This window comes from Microcaecilia unicolor, chromosome 4 (genome assembly GCF_901765095.1).
Source record: "Microcaecilia unicolor chromosome 4, aMicUni1.1, whole genome shotgun sequence".
Taxonomy (NCBI): Eukaryota; Metazoa; Chordata; class Amphibia; order Gymnophiona; family Siphonopidae; genus Microcaecilia; species Microcaecilia unicolor.
The window spans coordinates 218,554,334-218,575,623 of record NC_044034.1 but is presented as its reverse complement, the minus strand read 5'-3'; the positions used below and the strand labels follow the sequence as shown (position 1 = coordinate 218,575,623).

Here is a 21,290-nt window from a genome sequence, read left to right as displayed (position 1 = left end):
GGCTTGTCAGGAAGCTGACTGATCTGCATTTAATGTCTCTGGGAGCTTTGCAAAGTGCAAATCCTTTTGCCTTTATGTTTTCCAAGGTTTCAAATTCACCAGAGCCAGGCTGTAGCTGTGGATAGCTGACATCATACCATTTTGTCCACTCGCAGAGTTCGTGAACACAGGGCGTGGATGTGACAGCTGGTGTGGTGATCCTGGTAGAGGGAGTAGTGGTTTTGCAGTGAGCTGAGTCATCACAGCACAAAAGCCTGATCTCATAGTCGTAACACAACTTATTCCTTCCGGGCTGGTCCTCGTTCTTGCACACCAGCCCAAAGGATATATCGCACTGAACAACTTGGCCAATTTTCTCAATGCTTACGTCAGGGAAGTTCTTGGCTCGACACTGGATATGTTCTGGATTCCGGCAGATAGGCTTGCCTGCTGCTGTCAGGCTGTTATAGGTTTCATAGTCTCCCCCTGAAACTCCTGGAGAGGGGGAATCAACATCAAACCAGGCAGTCCACTCACACTGTACATCACAGACTGTACTGGCACTGAAGGTGGTTTGTTTGATGCTAGTTGGGATTGTTGTGCCACAAGGTACGTCGCTGCAGCATAAGATTTGAATCTCGTAATTCAAGCAGATGGGTGGAAACTGATCCCTGTTACGACAAATTAGTCCATGCTGTTTATTGCACACTACCTTTTGGTTCAACTGGTTTAGTGGCTTGTCAGGAAAGCTGACTGATCTGCATTTAATGTCTCTGGGAGCTTTGCAAAGTGCAAATCCTTTTGCCTTTATGTTTTCCAAGGTTTCAAATTCACCAGAGCCAGGCTGTAGCTGTGGATAGCTGACATCATACCATTTTGTCCACTCGCAGAGTTCGTGAACACAGGGCGTGGATGTGACAGCTGGTGTGGTGATCCTGGTAGAGGAAGTAGTGGTTTTGCAGTGAGCTGAGTCATCACAGCACAAAAGCCTGATCTCATAGTCGTAACACAACTTATTCCTTCCGGGCTGGTCCTCGTTCTTGCATACCAGCCCAAAGGATATATCGCACTGAACAACTTGGCCAATTTTCTCAATGCTTACGTCAGGGAAGTTCTTGGCTCGACACTGGATATGTTCTGGATTCCGGCAGATAGGCTTGCCTGCTGCTGTCAGGCTGTTATAGGTTTCATAGTCTCCCCCTGAAACTCCTGGAGAGGGGGAATCAACATCCAACCAGGCAGTCCACTCACACTGTACATCACAGACTGTACTGGCACTGAAGGTGGTTTGTTTGATGCTAGTTGGGATTGTTGTGCCACAAGGTACGTCGCTGCAGCATAAGATTTGAATCTCGTAATTCAAGCAGATGGGCGGAAACTGATCCCTGTTACGACAAATTAGTCCATGCTGTTTATTGCACACTACCTTTTGGTTCAACTGGTTTAGTGGCTTGTCAGGAAAGCTGACTGATCTGCATTTAATGTCTCTGGGAGCTTTGCAAAGTGCAAATCCTTTTGCCTTTATGTTTTCCAAGGTTTCAAATTCACCAGAGCCAGGCTGTAGCTGTGGATAGCTGACATCATACCATTTTGTCCACTCGCAGAGTTCGTGAACACAGGGCGTGGATGTGACAGCTGGTGTGGTGATCCTGGTAGAGGGAGTAGTGGTTTTGCAGTGAGCTGAGTCATCACAGCACAAAAGCCTGATCTCATAGTCGTAACACAACTTATTCCTTCCGGGCTGGTCCTCGTTCTTGCACACCAGCCCAAAGGATATATCGCACTGAACAACTTGGCCAATTTTCTCAATGCTTACATCAGGGAAGTTCTTGGCTCGGCACTGTATATGTTCTGGATTCCGGCAGATAGGCTTGGCTGCTGCTGTCAGGCTGTTATAGGTTTCATAGTCTCCCCCTGGAACTCCTGGAGAAGGGGAATCAACATCAAACCAGGTAGTCCACTCACACTGTACATCACAGACTGTACTGGCACTGAAGGTGGTTTGTTTGATGCTAGTTGGGATTGTTGTGCCACAAGGTATGTCGCTGCAGCATAAGATTTGAATCTCGTAATTCAAGCAGATGGGCGGAAACTGATCCCTGTTACGACATATTAGTCCATGATGTTTATTGCACACTACCTTTTGGTTCAACTGGTTTAGTGGCTTCTCAGGAAAGCTGACTGATCTGCATTTAATGTCTCTGGGAGCTTTGCAAAGTGCATATCCTTTAGCCTTTATGTTTTCCAAGGTTTCAAATTCTCCAGAGCCAGGCTGTAGCTGTGGATAGCTGACGTCATACCATTTTGTCCACTTGCAGAGTTCTTGAACACAGGGCTTGGATGTGACGGCTGGTGTGGTGATCGTGGAAGAGGGGGTGGTGGTTTTGCAGTGAGCTGAGTTTTCACAGCACAAAAGCCTGATCTCATAGTCGTAACACAATTTATTCCTTCCGGGCTGGTCCTCATTCTTGCACACCAGCCCAAAGGATATATCGCACTGAACAACTTGGCCAATTTTCTCAATACTTACATCAGGGAAGTTCTTGGCTCGGCACTGGATATGTTCTGGATTCCGGCAGATAGGCTTGCCTGCTGCTGTCAGGCTGTTATAGGTTTCATAGTCTCCCCCTGAAACTCCTGGAGAGGGGGAATCAACATCAAACCAGGCAGTCCACTCACACTGTACATCACAGACTGTACTGGCACTGAAGGTGGTTTGTTTGATGCTAGTTGGGATTGTTGTGCCACAAGGTACGTCGCTGCAGCATAAGATTTGAATCTCGTAATTCAAGCAGATGGGCGGAAACTGATCCCTGTTACGACATATTAGTCCATGCTGTTTATTGCACACTAGCTTTTGGTTCAACTGGTTTAGTGGCTTGTCAGGAAAGCTGACTGATCTGCATTTAATGTCTCTGGGAGCTTTGCAAAGTGCATATCCTTTTGCCCTTATGTTTTCCAAGGTTTCAAATTCACCAGACCCAGGCTGTAGCTGTGGATAGCTGACATCATACCATTTTGTCCACTCGCAGAGTTCGTGAACACAGGGCGTGGATGTGACAGCTGGTGTGGTGATCCTGGTAGAGGGAGTAGTGGTTTTGCAGTGAGCTGAGTCATCACAGCACAAAAGCCTGATCTCATAGTCATAACACAACTTAGTCCTTCCGGGATGGTCCTTGTTCTTGCACACCAGCCCAAAGGATATATCACACTGAACAACTTGGCCAATTTTCTCAATGCTTACATCAGGGAAGTTCTTGGCTCGGCACTGTATATGTTCTGGATTCTGGCAGATGGGCTTGCCTGCTGCTGTCAGGCTGTTATAGGTTTCATAGTCTCCCCCTGGAACTCCTGGAGAGGGGGAATCTACATCAAACCAGGCAGTCCACTCACACTGTACATCGCAGACTGTACTGGCACTGAAGGTGGTTTGTTTGATGCTAGTTGGGATTGTTGTGCCACAAGGTACGTCGCTGCAGCATAAGATTTGAATCTCGTAATTCAAGCAGATGGGCGGAAACTGATCCCTGTTACGACATATTAGTCCATGCTGTTTATTGCATACTAACTTTTGGTTCAACTGGTTTAGTGGCTTGTCAGGAAAGCTCACTGATCTGCATTTCATGTCTCTGGGAGCTTTACAAAGTGCATATCCTTTTGCCTTTATGTTTTCCAGTGTTTCAAAGTCTCCAGAGCCAGGCTGAAGCTTTGGATAGCTGACGTCATACCATTTTGTCCACTCGCAGAGTTCGTGAACACATGATGTTGTTGTTATTCCTGTGAATTAAAATATCAGTGTTAGTTTGTTTTCTTCGAACTGAATATTCACATTGATTTGCTTATTCAGATCTTCCATGGGTAAATTTTATCTTTGTATTTTCACTTTAATAGTAATGAGGTAGGTTTTGAAAGTGGTTTAAGTGAATAGGAGAGGTTTCTGCCCTCTTAAACTGTTATGAACTCTATTTATGGAATTGGGATTTATCCTCTAGTTGTGCATTCACTGGCACTATTTAATGTCAGTGTCCACACCGCTATTCGTACAAGTTGGGTAGCAGAAAATGAAGTCCTAATTAATGATTAGGTTGGTGGTTCCAGCAGCCGGCACTAAATATTGGCCTGCACCTTCATAACTGTGATAAAAAACTTTATGTTTTGGTTACTGCTTGTAGATGTTATTGTTTGATTTGTTAATATGTTTATTTTATATTTAAAAAAAAAATTTTTATATGTCTTTTTAGAAACCAGCTAGAATTGTGAGATAGAGTGGTCTATAAATTTTAAAAATAAATAAATAACTTATGTATCTACATAAGTACATAAGCACCGCCATACTGGGAAAAGACCAAGTGTCCATCAAGCCCAGCATCCTGTCTCCGACAGCGGCCAATCCAGGCTTCAAGAACCCAGCAAAACAAAAACAAAAAAAAGTTTTAATAATGTTCAATGGACTTTTCCCTCAGGAATCTGTCCAAACCCCCTTTAAATTCTGTAAGGCCAGCTGCTGTCACTACATTCTCCGGCTGTAACATGATGTCAGTTCAATTGTCAGAATTAGATATGCAGCAGAATTATTGAAATATGTAGAATTGTGCTGAATCAGATACCAATATAAAAATACAGCTTTGAGATCAGCTAGCCTGAATTTCATCTCCCCCTCCCTTTTTCCTGGGGAACTTCTGATAGCAGGGCTAGTCAATTACAAACACTTAACAGAGACAAAAGGTACTGGTATATAGCTTCCTTCTCCTTCCACTTGAAGGACTGGTAACAAAAGCATGACTAAGGTGGGTACCTGAAGGCTCACCATCATCAAAACACAATTGCAGACAGAGGGTCTGGGAAGGCGTAACTCCAGCTATTGACAACAAAAAACTCAGAGGAAAACCATAAACAAAACATTTGCCTGTCATCAGAGGTATACCTGCCCCCTCCCATCAGCTATCAGACATGAAGACGCCAAGACATGTGCAGAAAGGAAAGACTTATAATGTGATCATGTGAACAGACTACAATAACCATAATGCCTTGCAAGTTATCCAGTGCAAACCAGGAAGCAAGTGCTGGGATTCTGTGATCATATCCTCCTGCAGCTAGCAAGATATAAAAGTTAGAAGCTGCAATCCAGATCCATCTCTGCAGAAGCCCAGCTCCCTGCCATGAGGACCTCTCCTAACTATGTGCTTACCTCAAGCTGCTTATACTTTGTAACCAGGACTTGTAAGTAGCATAACTTTTGATCTAGACCTGCTACCTGGCTTTAAGTGCAGATTCTCTGTAAGACCCTTACCTCTTGCTGCCACATTAATCGCTGCAATTATATTATAATTGTAACTTTAAATAAACCCTTTGAATCTAAATATATAGTGTTCTTGTTCTTTAAACCTGGTAATGCAGGTTAATGTAATCCAATATATATTTAATTCGTGGCAATTGTGACTCTTGTTGCTTTAATCGTCAACTGGTGGAGAATTATTCAATATAAATATATATTTTAAAAATTATAAACAATAGTGAGTGCTCTAGCTATCCCCAAGTATAAATTAATTCCTTGTAACATATTAATTGGTGGAGACATGCGGCCAGATATACTGTACAAGTAAGGTAGCAGTGTTCTTAAATTGTATTTTTGATTTTGCTGTTTTATAATAGAAAACTGAGTATCAGGTTTCATTAATTAAATTTCCAATTGATTCATAATGCTATGCTGGATAGATATTTGGGCTCTGCCATGGCAATATCTAAGTACTTACGTGCTTATTGCACTCACGTACTGTATAACAAAAATTTTAGGCATGCTCTGGCTTAAAATAAAAAACAATTTTGCAGTTTCTTTTGAGGAGGACATAGATAACCCCACTTTGCTTAAGCAATGTGTAGAATCCTCTGGCCCTAATCCTTGGACCCATAATGTAACTGATGATATTTCCACCCCCTCTGATACTGAAACAAAATTTGATTTATATTCAATTAAGTCAGGGAGAAAGAGGAATTCTGCCTGTCTCTGGTTAATGTGGACTATATATAAGAAAGCCTTAAAAGAACATGCAGAATTGAATGAGAAATTAGTCGCCAAAGAGAAAGAATGCATGCAGATAGACACAGAAAAGGATTTTCTAATCACAATGGCTAGTTGCTTAAATGATCTATTAGACTCCCTTAGAATACAGGTGCAACGGCAGGCAGCACAGGAGACTAAAATGAAGACCCGAATTTTAGCTTTAGAAATGCAGGCCAGCCAAGTTCCAGGCTTGAAACATTTAATCAGAGAATTAACACTGCAAATGCCCCCTATAGATGAGAATATTGATCATGTACAGGATTCACATTTGCAGGGGTCGGCCATTACGGGTCTCCCATGTGCCCCTCCAGACCCAAACACAGCTACAGCCGTGCCTGTCTCAGCCATGGTAACAGTATCACAGTCCACACCCCTAGCAGGAGGTTCAACTAGAACCCCCTCACAGCATCCAAAACCCCAGTGCATAGGAACACAGCCTGTTCTGTATTCAGATTTAGGCACTCATAAAGGTGAACCTTCAATTAAGTATTCAGCTCCTCAGCACATATATGCACAACCTGTTCTGCAGTCTAATTTAAATGCTCATGAACGTAAGCCACCAGTTGAATATTCAGCTCCTCAACACACAGATGCACCACCTGGGCTGCATTCTGATCTAAGCTCCCATAAAGGTAAACTTTTAATAAAAGAATCAGCTCCTCAATATGTAGATACTGAAACCCACAAGCAAGCATGTGACATTTTGAAATATCATGGGGAGAATATTACATATTGGGAGAACAAACCCACTGGTGTCATTACAGCAAGGGCCTTGCAGATATTGCAGATAGCTAACAATACTACTACTACTACTTATCATTTCTAAAGCGCTACTAGATGTACGCAGCGCTGTACACTTAACAAGAGAAATTTGCCACCAGATAAACAGGAACTTATAACTGCAGGTCCTACCGTGCCAGACACTGACAAAGTCTCAGGCCTCCCTGAAATGTATTTCAAGGAAAATTGAGGAGACGCGCCCAGCCTGCACTGGACTTCTCCACAGCATGACCCACTCTGCAGATGACAGTGGGATCCAGGTGGTTGATTTTTAGTATAGATTGGACAGGAAATAGGAAAACGTTTTTGCAATGAACCTTTTGTAACACTGTTAAGGATTTAAAATGTTGCTTCTATTGTTCTTTTGAATGTTTAAGATTTAATAATGTCTCTCTGCAATAAGTAAGATTTAAAATGTCTCTCTGTGATAGACTCTATTGTAATTTGTTTTGATAATATTGTTTAAGGATTTAGAAATGTCTTTTCCTGATAAGTGACTCCCACTAGAGTTGAAACTGAATACTGTGAAGTTTTAAAAATGCCTCCTTCTAATAGATAACTCCCACTGGAGCTAAAACCTAATATTGTGCTTTAATGTGAATTAACAAGATATGCTTATTATTGTAGAAGAAAATAAAGCCTAGCTATATCCAGCTTGTATGCCGTGATCTAAGACCCTGAGAAGGAACTGTGAAGCAAGAGAGGGAACCCCTACCAGAACCATGAAGAGCCATGTGACCTGCTAAATTAATGTGAAAGTGTCTTTTTCTGTCTTTTTCAGAGTTCGAGTTTGAATCTAAGATTTTTATGGTGCTAGTAATTAATACATACATGGCTATCTCAGATACCTTTTTAAATAAATAGATCTGTGCTCTTTCTACTTATGAGATAGTGATCCTGTTCTACTTATGAGATAGTGACAATGTATAATTTTGCTAATTTTTGCTTACTTCTAAATGAATGAAACAGCTGTGGCAATCCAAGTGGATGCCACATGTGCTGCTTTTTGGTGCTTTTGTGTTTCTTGTGCTTTATTTGCAGGTTAAGCCAAATCCTGGATCTGGAATGGACAATCGGAGACCTAAAGTCCTAATAGAGCTCTTTGTTTGTTTGTCATGTGGCCCCCATGTTTATATGTTTGTTTTATGTTATGGGGTACCCAAGAAACTATAAACAGACATTCATAGACCTTCCCTACTAACAGTACCTCCATTAGTTCACATTGTACCATGTCCTTTTCCAAGAAAGGAAAAAGAGACCATTTTCACTGGCAGGCAAGCTATAGAAAAGAAAACCATGTTCATTATTATTCAATCTATGGCTCACATATAATAAGTTCTACTAATTGCTATCTAAGGTTATATATTCACATGTGTATTTTTGAAATTATGAGCAAAGGTTTCTCTTTATATAACCTATCAGGTACAATCAGTAGTGAATGTTTCTGACCTTTTTAGTATCACAGCCAGTACGTATACAATGTCTCTCTCTGGAATGAAATATTGGTTGTGTGCAAAGCACAATTAACATATCTTTTCTAAATTATTTACAACATTAAATACATGAGTATGGTCTATTAAATTGCTACATTGAATACTGCTAAAGCAGATAAATATGGTAACCTTTTACCACACTCAGCACCCATAAAAGGTTTCTCACTGAAAAAAAAATGTTTCTCTCTGGGAAAAAAAAGTTTTTCTCTGAAAAGTATTTCATGGGTATCAGCTGTCAGTGCGCTGCTCCCTGCCACTTCGGAGCAAGTGGCAGGGAGCGGCGCATCAAAAAACTACAAGCGCAGCACCACAGAACCCCCCCCCCCCCCCACCTTGGCGCATCACCCAATCTCCCCCCCTGCGCATCAAACCCCATCGCCACCCGCAGATGCCAGTAGTAACGCTTTCTGGCCGCTGCTGCTTCTCCTGTTGAGCAGCAACGGCCGCTACAAAAAGAAAAGAAGCGATAAATGTTTTTAAACCCAGCCCAAATCATTCTCTTATGCCCGAGTCTTACAACGCAGTCTCTGCAGCCGCTCCTCCTCTCGCCTCCACGTCACTGCCCCTGGAGTAAGACCCCGGAGGAGCGCAGTGACATGACAGGCGAGAGGAGGAGCGGCTGCAGAGACTGCGTTGTAAGACTCGGGCATTTGCGAATGATTTGGGCTGGGTTTAAAAACATTTATCACTTCTTTTCTTTTTGTAACGGCCGCTGCTGCTCAACAGGAGAAGCAGCAGTGGTCAGACAGCATTACCACTGGCAGCTACGGGTGGCGAGGGGGGGTTTGATGTGCGGGGGAGGGGAGGGTCGCTGGACATGGGTAGCTGCAGGGGGGGCAGGGGGAGAGGAGGTTCGCAGGACATGGACGGCTGGAGGCGGGACAGGGGAGAGATAGGTGGGGGGCCCTGCGAGAGGGGGGTGGAGGCTCACACTCACTCACTCACTGCCTCTCACATACACTCTCTCTGACACACTCCCTGTCTATCACACTCTATCTCTCTGTCACACACACACAGTCTCACACACACAGACACTCTGTCTCTCTCACACACTCTCTCTCACACAAACACACACACACGCTGTCTCTGCAATGGTGTTCCTAGGGGGGGACGGTGGGTGCGCTGGGGTGGTGCTGCGCGCCTGTCTGCTAAGTTCGTTCTGTGCTCCCTCTGCCCTGGAACAGGTTTCTTTCTGTTCCGGGGCAGAGGGAGCATGGAAACGAACGAAGCGGACAGGCACGCGGCACCCTCCCACCCAGCGGTGTGCACCCGGGGGGGGGGGGTTCCTTCACCGGGGGGGGGGGAGGTCGCTGCAGCCAGGGGGCAGGGCGCGTCGGCAATCCGCCCTGGGTGTCAGCCCCCCTAGGAACGCCACTGTGTCTCTGTCTCTCTCTCTCATTCTCTCTATGACACACACACTCGCTCTCAAACATACACACTCCGAGGAAAACCTTGCTAGCGCCCATTTCATTTGTGCCAGAAACAGGCCTTTTTTACTAGTTTAAATATATTCCATCCAATACTCTCAGAAGTTTCAAAACTATTCAACATCGCAGGCTGAATGTAACCCGATAATCAATAACAGGCTATGCCTAGGATTCAACAATGACTATCCAGATCAGTTGCGGACCTAGAAAGGGATCTGGTAGTCATCGTTGATAAGACGTTAAATATGCTGCTCATTGTGCTGCCGTGTAAGAAAGTGCACAGAATGTTGAGTATTATTAGGAAAGGGATGGAAAACAAACACGAGGATGTTATAAAGCAGTTGTATCGCTCCATGGTGCGACCGCACCTCGAGTATTGTGTCCAATTCTGGTCGCCGCATCTCAAAAAAGATATAAAGGAATTAGAGAAGGTGCAGAGAAGGGCGACAAAAAATGATAAAGGGAATGGAACGACTTCCCTATGAGGAAAGGCTGTGAAGGTTAGGGCTCTTCAGCTTGGAGAAAAGGCGGCTAAGGGGTGATATGATAGAAGTCTACAAGATAATGAGCGGATTAGAGCGGACAGATGTGAAGCGTTTGTTTACACTTTCAAACAACAACAAAACCAGGGGACACAAGATGAAGCTAGAATATGGTAGATTTAAAACAAATAGGAGAAAGTTTTTTTACTCAGCGTGTAGTTAGATTCTGGAACTCGTTGCCGTGTTACAAGGAATTAATTTATACTTGGGGATAGCTAGAGCACTCACTATTGTTTACAATTTTTAAAATATATATTTATATTGAATAATTCTCCACCAGTTGACGATTAAAGCAACAAGAGTCACAATTACCACAAATTAAATATATATTGGATTACATTAACCTGCATTACCAGGTTTAAAGAACAAGAACACTATATATTTAGATTCAAAAGGTTTAAAGTTACAATTATAATACAATTGCAGCGATTAATGTGGCAGCAAGAGGTAAGGGTCTTACAGAGAATCTGCACTTAAAGCCAGGTAGCAGGTCTAGTTCAAAAGTTATGTTACTTACAAGTCCTGGTTACAAAGTATGAGCTGCTTGAGGTAAGCACATAGTTAGGAGAGGTCCTCATGGCAGGGAGCTGCCTGGGTATCAGTTGTCAGTGCGCTGCTCCCTGCCACTTTGGAGCAAGTGGCAGGGAGCGGCGCATCAAAAAACTACAAGCGCAGTACCACAGAACCCCCGCCCCCCACCTTGGCGCATCACCCAATCTCCCCCCCTGGCACATCAAACACCCCCCCAAGCACATCAAACACCCCCCTCCCCCCACCCGAAGCACATCAACAACCCCCCCCCCCCCCCGGCGCATCAAACCCCATCGCCACCCGCAGATGCCAGTAGTAACGCTTTCCAGCCGCTGCTGCTTCTCCTGTTGAGCAGCAACGGCCGCTACAAAAAGAAAAGAAGCGATAAATGTTTTTAAACCCAGCCCAAATCATTCTCTTATGCCCGAGTCTTACAACGCAGTCTCTGTTTTAATTTGGAGTTCTTTTCCTTCTCTGTTTTAGCCTGTTCACCGTTTTGACCTGCTTATCAGCTAGAAAGTATGAATAAAATATAACAAAAAGCAAAAGATGCCTTTGCAGCTTTAGAGAGATAGGACACATGGAGAAGCAGGCAGGGGGACGAAAGGAACACTAAAGTCCCAGGCTGCCGTTGGTCTTTGTGCACTGACAGATTTCAGCACGCTAGCCACATGCCCGGGATGCCAGTCGGCCGGTGCTGCAGGACCTGTGGGAGCTGGCAGCTCAGCACAGCTGCTGGTTCCTTATGCCCCTCCTATGATGGACCAGGGGGAGGGGTCCAGGGGGAGTTCCCAGATGTCTCTGAAGACTCAGAGACAGCAGGACCCTGTGCCCTGTTGTGCTTTGCGGGAATGGCTGCCATTTTGAGAGCAGGTAGTGTTTCTCCTGCTGCAGCATTTCTGCAGCAGAAGCTTCCACGGTCCCCATCAAGGCTTGGAGGGTCAGGCCTGATGTTTGCTACTTCACCCTCGGGTTCATCCTTGGGGGATGGGTCTTAATGGGTCCCTGAATTCTGTTTGGCTCAAGCATCTTGTTCTACTGGCTGTATTGGCTATAGATGTAAAGGCTGGGTCCTCTCTGCTTAGGGGTGCTAACCGGACATTGGAGGTACCCTTTTTGGAGCCCTTCCCTGGGCGGGCAAATGATGCTGGGGAGACCGGAACCCATGGAGGTTCCAATGGCGGCAAACTCCACTTTTGAGAATGCAGGTGACATTTCGGACCCTCCTTCCCCTCAGGGTTTTGATTTTGAACCTGATCCCCCTCCTCACAAAGAGGCGAAGCATTTCCCTGCCATTCACCATTTTTTTAGGAACAGCTTTCCTTCCTGATTCATTCAGTAATGAAGGCCCTTAATCTCTCCAAAACCCATGCAGCTGACCTGTCTGAGGTTGACCCCATTTTGAAGGGTTTGATGGGGCTCCCAAAACATTTTCCTCATCATAAAGCCCTTTCCCACATGAAACTAGCAGAATGAGAGTTCCCATCTGGGGCTCCCAATGGATCCAAAATTCTGGACTGGTTTTATCCTTTAGCCCAGTGGTTCCCAGAGCTAGTTCTGGAGGCACCCCAGCCAGTCAAGTTTTCAGGAAATCCATAATGAATATTAATAAGAGAGATTTGCATGCACTGCCTCCACTGCATACAAATCTCTTTCATGAATATTCTTTGTGGATATCCTGAAAACCTGACCGGCTGGGTTGCCTCCAGGACCAAGTTTGGGAACCACTGCTTTAGCCCCTGAGGAGGTGGACAGGTACTGGAAGTACCCCAAAGTGGATGCTTTGGACACTACTATGACAAAAAAAGACTGCTGTTCCTGTGCAGGGCACCTCTCAAGGAGCTTCATTAAAGGAAGGTGGAAACAGTTTAAGCTTGGCTTTCCATCAGTGCTGCTAGTGTGCAGGCTGTATTTTGTGGTGGTTATATGAGTAGGGCTCTGCTACATTAGTTGCAGCAACTACTCAAATCCACTGAAATCTCTCTCCTGCCTCCTTAGGTGTTGTCCTGTATGACCTGGTACATCTTTCCTCTGACTCCATGGCCTCGACTGTGGTCAGCCAGAGATGGCTCTACCTTCCCCACTGGGTGGCAGATATGCCCTCTAAGAAGCTCCTAAACAAGTTGCCCTTTCAGGGACTCTTGCTGGTTGAGGAGGATTTGGAGAAGTTGGTTAAGGACTTGGAAGAGGTGCAATGTCTCCAGTTGCCTGAACCAAACCATAAGAGCTTCTAGCAGCCCCCAGCAGAAGGGCCATTCAGGGGGCAGGGGTCATTTCTGGTCAGACAGGCATCTGATGATTTTGGCTTTGGGTCCTGAAAGGGCAAGTTGGGTTCCTTTCAAGGCCCAAAAAGAACAGGGAACTTGGGGGTCCTCCGGTGCGGCTGGGGGACCTAGATCTGCCCAATAAAGGTGTGATGGGTCCCTTGATGGCTTATGTAGAGATTAGGTTCTCTCTCTTCTGCCACAACTGGACCTGCATCACCTCAGATCAGTGGGTCCTGGAAGTAGTCGATCACGACTACATCCTAGAGTTGGCCTGTCCGGTGCCCAGCACCTTCATGGTATCTCCTTGTGGCTCTGAAGTAAAGCAAGAGTCAATCATGATTATATTACAGCAGCTCTTGGAGCCAGGAGCAGTGGAGCCTGCTCCATAGTGGGGGCAGCACTCCATTTATTTTGTGGACCCAAAGAAAGGTGGCTCATTTTGGCCTATCCAAGACCTCATGGGGGTTAATGGCTGTCTCAAAGTTCAGCACCTTTGGATGAAAATGCTCCACTTAGTGATTGGCTCAGTTCACTCAGATGAGTTTTTGATCTCCCTCAATCTGATGGAGGCTTCTCCATATTCCCATTAAGGAGGACCACAGGTGCTCTCAATTTTTGTTTGTAGGGTCAATAGTTCCAATTTTGAGCCTTCAATCTGGGCTAATGACTGCCCCACATACCTTCTCCATAATCCTAGTTGTGGAGGTGGCTCAACTATGGCATCAGGGTATTTAGGTCAATGCCTATCTGGACAACTGGCTAATCCAGACCAACTCGGCTACAATTCAGAGATTGCAACCTCTCAGATCATTCTGCTTCTGGAATGCCTAGGCTGGGTGATTTCTCAAGAGTACCCTCTCTTCCATTTAGGTTCTGGACTACCTGGGGGTCCAGTTCAACACAACACAAGGACCAGTGTTTCTATTAGAAGAGGGCATGGCCTAACTTCAGGCCCAGAAACAGAGCCTGTGCAAACGTGGGTCTGGAAGCAGGCCTTCGGGTCTATTGCGGCAACTCTGAAGGTAGTGCCTTGGGTGCATGCTCATGTGCACCCCCTTCTGTCAGTGATTTTATCTCACTGGGTGGTGGCCTGTCAGGATTTGAACTGCTAATTTCCACTTCGCTCCCAGACAGTGGCATAGCAAGGGTGGGGCGGTGGGGGCGGTCCGCCCCGGGTGTCATCGGGTGGGGGGATGCTCCGCTCCCGCTGCTCCGCCTTAAAATTTTTTTTTTTTTCGAAGCGCCGGAAAGTGGCAGGCAGCGCGCCTCGCGTTTGCCCTGCTAGTAAAGAAGATCTCGCTGACGTCGTCGCCCTTCCCACATTGAGTCCCGCCCGCCCTCGCGGTAATAGGAAGTTGCCTCAGAGGGGGGCGGGACTCAATGTGGGAAGGGCGAAGACGTCAGCGAGATCTTCTTTACTAGCAGGGCAAATGCAAGGCGCGCTGCCTGCCACTTTCCGGCGCTTCGAAAACAATTTTTTAAAGCAGGACAGGGTAGGAGAACGGATCTCGGGTCGGGTCGGGAACTCAGAGGAGAGAAGGGGGTGGGGGCACTCAGAGGGGTGCTTAAAGGGGATTAGGGAGGGTGGGAGAGCATCAAGGAGGGGAGTGGGGAAGGGTGGGGAGCTCAGAGGGGTGCTTAAAGGGGATTAGGGAGGGTGGGGAGCTCAGAGAGGGGAGAAGGGGATTGGGGAGGGGTGGGGGACCTCAGAGGGGTGCTTAAAGGGGGATAGGGAGGGTGGGTGAGCTCAGAGAGGGGAGAAGGGGATTGGGGAGGGGTGGGGGAGCTCAGAGGGGTGCTTAAAGGGGATTAGGGAGGATGGGGGCGCTCAGATGGGTGCTCAGAGAGCGGAGAAGGGGATTGGGGGGGAGGGGAGTGCTCAGATGGGAGAAGGGGTCTGAAGCTGGAACTGGGGTCTGACATGGGGGCAGGAGGGAAAATGGGTCCATGCCTGGGGCAGGTGGGAGAATGGGTCTGGGGCTGAAAAGGGGGGATGCAAGGCATGTGGTGGATGAAGGGGACTGGAACTGGGGGCTGAAAAGAGGGGGCAGAGAGAGAGGGGACAGATCCTGGATGGAAGGGGGGCACGTGAGGGAGGGCAGACCCTGGACGGATGGGAGAGGGAGGGCAGACGGATTAAAGGGGCAGAGAGAAAAGGCAGATGGTGGGTGGAAGGGGAGAGAGAAAGAGGGCAGACTGGGGCAAATGGTGGATGGAAGGGGCAGAGATAGAGGCCAGATGTTGATGGAAGGGGGAGAGAGAGATGGCAGACTGGGGCAGATGGTGCATGGAAGGGGCAGAAGTGGATGGAAGGGAGAGAGGGCAGACAGTGGATGGAAGGGGCAGAGAGAGAGGGCAGACACTGGATGGCAGAGAGAGAGCGAAGACAGATGCTGGATAGAAGGAAGACAGTGAAAAGATGAGGAAAGCAGAAACCAGAGACAACGAACTGTAAATATATATTTTTATTTTTTGCTTTAGGATAAAGTAGTATTGTAGCTGTGTTAATAAATGTTTATAATAGAACATGTAAATAAGGTAATCTTTTTATTGGACTAATTTTACTACATTTTACTTTCGGAGAACAAAACCCCCTTCCTCAGGTCAGGATAGGACACTGTAACAGTACTATACTGAATTGACCTGAGGAAGGAGATTTTGGCCTCTGAAAGCTAAATGTATTAGTCCAATAAAATGATATTATTTGTTTTATTTCTATTTGTTAATTTGTAAAGTGGTGATTGGTATTTGTTAGTTTTTTCAAATTTACATCTGCTGTCTTTATATTTTGCACAGTACTAGAGGACATTTTCTGTTTCTGTGGTGTTGCATTGTATGCAGAGTCTGGCATCGGGGGTTCAGTTTAATTTTTGTCTAAATAGAAAGTTTATGATTACTTATTCTATAGTGGATTAGGGTGTATCTATTTGTGAAAAAGACATGGCTTTCGGTTGGCATTGACTGTGCAGGATCGACGATCTGTACTAATCTGTCTGTTTTCGTTTTACAATAGGTGAATTGATGTTCTAGTGCTCACTGTAGTGTTTAAGATGCATTCCTTTTCCTTGTGTGACTCGTACAAATTACTGCTTATGGTATGGTAGAATTGCTCTATAGGTCCTGAGTGTTTTGTATTCTCGGTATGCCTAGTACTGGATTTCGGGGGGGGGGGGGGGGTTAAAAAATGACCGGCCCCGGGTGTCAACTACCCTAGCTACGCCACTGCTCCCAGGTGAGGTGAAGCCTGGACTCAGTCATCTTCTTTGGGGTTTCATCTAGATCAACTGGATTGGATCATGGTAACAACTGATGCAAGTCTTTTCAGCTAGAGAGCTCACTGTTTGGGCTGAGTGGTGCAGTCAGATTAGCTCTGGTGGAATTCTTTACCCTGGTTTGGGGAAATGTGATTCGGCCACAGCCTATATCAACAAAAAGGGTGACACCTGGAGATTCCTGCCCTCTGTTGCTGGGCGGAGGCGAATTTGCTGGCCTTGTTGACAGTTCACATTTCTGGGAAAGACAATGTTCAGGCGGACTTCCTCAGTTATTTTGAAAACGGTTTTCCTGGTGGTGATTTTGTTAGCCAGGAGAGTGTCAGAGCTTCAGTACCTCTATCTCTCTTTCTTGAAGGATTCTGTGTCCATTGCACTGTTCCTTTTTTTCTTCCTAAGGCGATTTCTCTCTTTCATGTGAATCAGGAGGTTTCTCTGTCCTTCTTTGTGGATGGGAGTTTGGATTCTTCTTCCAGGAGTCTTCACAAGCTGGACATTCACAAGGTTCTGCTAAGATACTTGCAGGAGATGAACAAGTTTCATCTCTTATATCAGTTTCTTGTTCTCTTCCATGGCCCCAGGAAGGGTCAGGGTCATCCAAGGCCTCCACTGCACATTAAATCAAGGCGCCATTGAAGCTGCTTGCATTTGGAGAAACTAGAGAGTACCTGCCCGGTTGAACGTTCATTTAACTTGGGTGTAGGTGACTTTCTGGGCAGAATCCCAGGCAGTCCCTCCAGAGGACGTCTTTTGTGAAGCAGTTTAGTTGTAACCACATTCCTTTGTGAAGCATTACAGACCATCATCATTCAGGGGGCCTTGTCTTCCCCCCACCCTGTGAGTTCTGCTTGGATACATCGCATCAGTCAGGATGATGTAGCCTGGACGATAAGGAAAATGATTTTAGTCATACCTGTTAATTTCCTTTCCTTTAGTCCAGCTGTATTATTCTGAGATAATCCTATGGAAGACTGTGGCTACTGTAAGACTTGGGACTTCTCTATCTCTTTCTCCTGTGCTGTTCAAAAAATAATTAAAAAAAGAATAAAAAATGTGATTCCATAAACTGCAGTGGTTGATGGGGCATGAAGGGCATGAGTGTGCTTTCTGGGACCTTCTATTGTTTTGGCAGAAGCATACTGGAACTTTCCTATGAGAACCAGCAGGTTATACTGGTGATGTCTCTGAGAAAGCAACATTTTTCTTCCTCCATCTGCTGACAAGAAGGGCTAGCACCCTTGGATAAATCATGTTGGAGGAATAACCTAATGGTTAGTGCAGTGGGCTGAGAAAGAATCTACATATAATATATGTAATCTGCTTTGGTTCTACTACAGAAAAGTGGTATATCCAATCCATGACCCTTTACTCTTTATAGCACCTATTAGTGTGGATGATGCAGCCTGACTAAAAGGAATGGAAATTAACAGGTATTACTAAATTTCACCCTAGAGGATACCTATTTTATTTCTAAATTATTGAACGTTCTAGTAGTGGTGTTAGCATTAGAGAGGTCTGCATTCTTGACTGCTTGTGATATCTTTTTTTTGGTGGGGGGGGGGCAATGTAATAATAGTACAGAAGTGTTTCACATCAGCTTTCTTTTCTTGGCTCAATAAAATATCTCATATCCTGCAAAGAAAAAGAAATCAGATGACACACGGAATATAAACCATGGCCAGGAAATAAAGAGATCTCTTAACAATAAGCTGAACTTAAACAGCTTATTGAATAGTACCTGTTGTGGCTGCTGTTGTAAAGCATGCATAGACCACTCGGTTTATTGTTCCATTCATGCCACAAGTTGCATTGATGCACCCTCCAATGCCATCATTAAGGTGGTAAATAATTTCATTGTACTTATACATCTTTCCCTCGTAGTCACAGTAACAGGCTGTAAAGAAGAATCATCATTAATTATCATATCTAATAGCTTGAAAATGTGATTACTATAAACATTGCTCTAACATCCTACCTTCAGCATCATACTTGCATCTGATGCCTTTCTCCTTGCATTTGCTGAAATAAAAGATAAAAAATAAAGTTCTCTTTGATAACTATATGAGAGATTTTTTCCAACAATTCATTAGTTTAAAACGCCAAAGTTCTGATCATGCGAATTGCAACATTTGTGATTTTTTTATATGTAACCATCTCTGGGAAAAGGTGACTAAAGCAGCAGATCCAAAATGTTGAGACTGGCCAAATTTTCATATCATGAGTCCATAAACAGTCTGATACATTTATATGTTTGAACTTCTGTAACTTTTTTAAAATTTTCCACATAAAAGGATGGCGTTTGTACTGTTGTATTACAAATTGTTTGCTCTAACATAATACATTAAAACCTCATTTTTTTTGTTTCTGGTGACTTTAGTCACCTTTTCCCAGAGATGACCATAATTTATACCACCAGGAGCAAGAACTGTAAGGGAATCTTTTTTGAAGCATCAAGATGTGTAAATGCAACATTCACACATCTAGATTGCATACAGGTGCAATAGGAATTTTAGAAAACCACTATTTGCATATGTAGAACCCCCCAGGTGCAGAGATTTGAAGGGGTATGGCAGGAGCATGGCAAGAGCATAGCTGAGCATGCCTAAAACATGAGAGACATTTTGAAATGAGAAGCCATGTCTATACTAAAAGAAAATCTTATTGGCTTTTGTACCTGCCCCAAGGCAACTGTAAGTCCCAGCTCTTAGTTTAGACCTGGGGTCTACATCAAGGGACAGGTGCAAAAGCCAGTGAATTTCCCAGCTTCCCTGTGACCTCACCCAACGAAAGCCATACCCCTTCCCCAGCCCACACAGACACAAGACATACCTCCTCACCTGACCTCGTCTGCCCCCAGACACAAACCATACCCCTTTCTCCAACATGCTAATGACCATCTGCACTCTCCCAGAACCCTCCTCTCTTTTACCAGAGGTCTCCCTGGGGTCTAATGGGGGGGGGGGGGGGGAGGGTATATTGACTCCTAGTGATAGTACCACAACATTAATACTTGGGGTAAGAGGTGCTGTTTTGAACCTGGGTTTCCGACAGGACAGCAGCAATCGTAGATCATTCCTGTTCTTGCCTAAAACACCAGGAAGAACCCTGGTAAGAGCCAGGGAGTTTGGGGGGTGGAAGTTGTCTGTCAGGATGTCATGAGGGTATGACTTGTGTAAGTAGCACTTCAGTATGTTAGGGGTATGGCTTATTTATGAGATTTGGGATGTCATAGGTCCAGGGGAAGTCAGGATGCTGGAGGGTATAATTTGTGTCTGGTGGAGAGGTTCGAATGTTGGGGTGGAATATGGAAGGGGATGGTATACTGCCTTTTTGTGGTAACAATCAAAGCAGTTTACATATTATATACCAGTACTTATTCTGCATCATTGTATTCAGCCTTAAGGTCTTCTGCACAGTTCTCTGCTTTGGAATAGAATAGCTAATAGCCTTGTTACTGTTCATTTTTCTATGTTGTGCACTGTTGTCTAATAGGCTTTGTGCAGGGTTAGCTTCTATGCAAAACCTTTTTCTTCATTGTGCTCCCACAAAATTTGCACAAGACATCACACTACCCCATGCTAATGTCTGCACAAGCTTTCATCATACTGAATGATATCAGTATATCCAGTGGGTGTTATCTCTGTAGCACAACTGAGCATGAACAGTTCAAATGGCTCACTGAACCACATAAAAGGAGGATGTAACAGCAAGTTCTACAACGCAAAGAAGCAGAGGTTGCTAGCTCTACCTGCTTCCCAGTGACATAGCCAAATAGCTAATTTTGGGTGGGCCTGAGCCCAAAGTGGGTGGGCACAAACTTTTCTCTCTATCACCCCCCCCCCCCCCCTAGTACTTCCCAACTCAAAATATAGATACTTTGGCTGATGAAAATTCCCAAGCTCTGTCACCTGAAGACTTCCACCAAAGATGACCACAATTCTCTTTTACCAAGCTTGGCAGGCAGCAGCAACTCCTTGAGCCACCTATACCGGCACCCTATGCATGCTTAGTTGTCAGTGGCTCAAGGATGCTGTCCCCACCTGCCAAGCTCAGTAGAAGGAAATTCTGGCCACCTTCAGAGGAGGTCCTCAGCTAGCAGGGCTTGGGGATCCCTACCAGCTACACAAGGATCAAGGCTGCTGTTAGCCATACTGGGGCTCAGGGCAAAAAATAAATAAGCCCTCTCTTCTCTGCCTCCTCTCTAATCTCCCCATCTGCCATTACACTGAGAGGCCCTCACCAAATACATAACAAGGGATCACAAATTAGAAATAAAAATACATAGAAAAAAATGTACTGGGAACCTCAGCATGTACTGCAACACTGGAGAAATAAAAATGCATTTCCTTTTCTACTGAATACAATAAAAAGACATCGACTATGCACAATTCCCAAAGCTAACATATTCCATTTAAAACATTCAAAATAAAATTATTTTTCTACCTTTGTTATCTGGACATTTTATTCTTCCATCATGTTGGTTTCAGTTTCTCTTTGCCACTTTCCTGTCTTCTGCTAATTCTTCAAGCAACTGCTGTCCATTTGTCTTTTCTCTTATTCCATTTCCTCACTACACCTGCCTCTGAAATATTTATCTTTCTATTTTAGCTGTTTATGTTTTTCTTTTCTTTTTCTGCCTCTGTCCACCCAAATTTCACTCTTTTTCTAAACCTTTTCCTTCTTTTCACTTTTTACATATCTATCACATTGCCATCTCTATTTCACCCACTAGCTCTCCCATTTCCCTTCTCACTCCTTCCCAGCCTTCTGTTCCCCTCAATATACGTGCCATTACCATATTTCTATCCCCTGTAATCACTATCCTCTCATTCATTTACTTGCCATCTCCCCTTGTTTGGCTTCTCCCATTCCCAATATCTTCCTCCCTCCACCCTTCTAGGCCAGCATCTGATTTCTCTTTCTCCCGTCTTCATCCTC

At 44.9% G+C, this 21,290-nt stretch overlaps 1 protein-coding gene across 1 annotated transcript in view; it reads right to left on the bottom strand.

Annotated features, from left to right (window-relative positions):
• Nucleotides 1–21,290, bottom strand: part of LOC115469673 (mucin-5AC-like) — a 158,962-nt gene that overhangs the window by 1,477 nt on the left and 136,195 nt on the right. Inside the window, 4 exon segments of the mRNA XM_030202460.1 lie at nucleotides 20–3,796; nucleotides 7,815–7,819; nucleotides 18,091–18,246; nucleotides 18,328–18,371. Of these exon segments, the coding sequence (XP_030058320.1) occupies nucleotides 20–3,796; nucleotides 7,815–7,819; nucleotides 18,091–18,246; nucleotides 18,328–18,371 (3,982 nt within the window).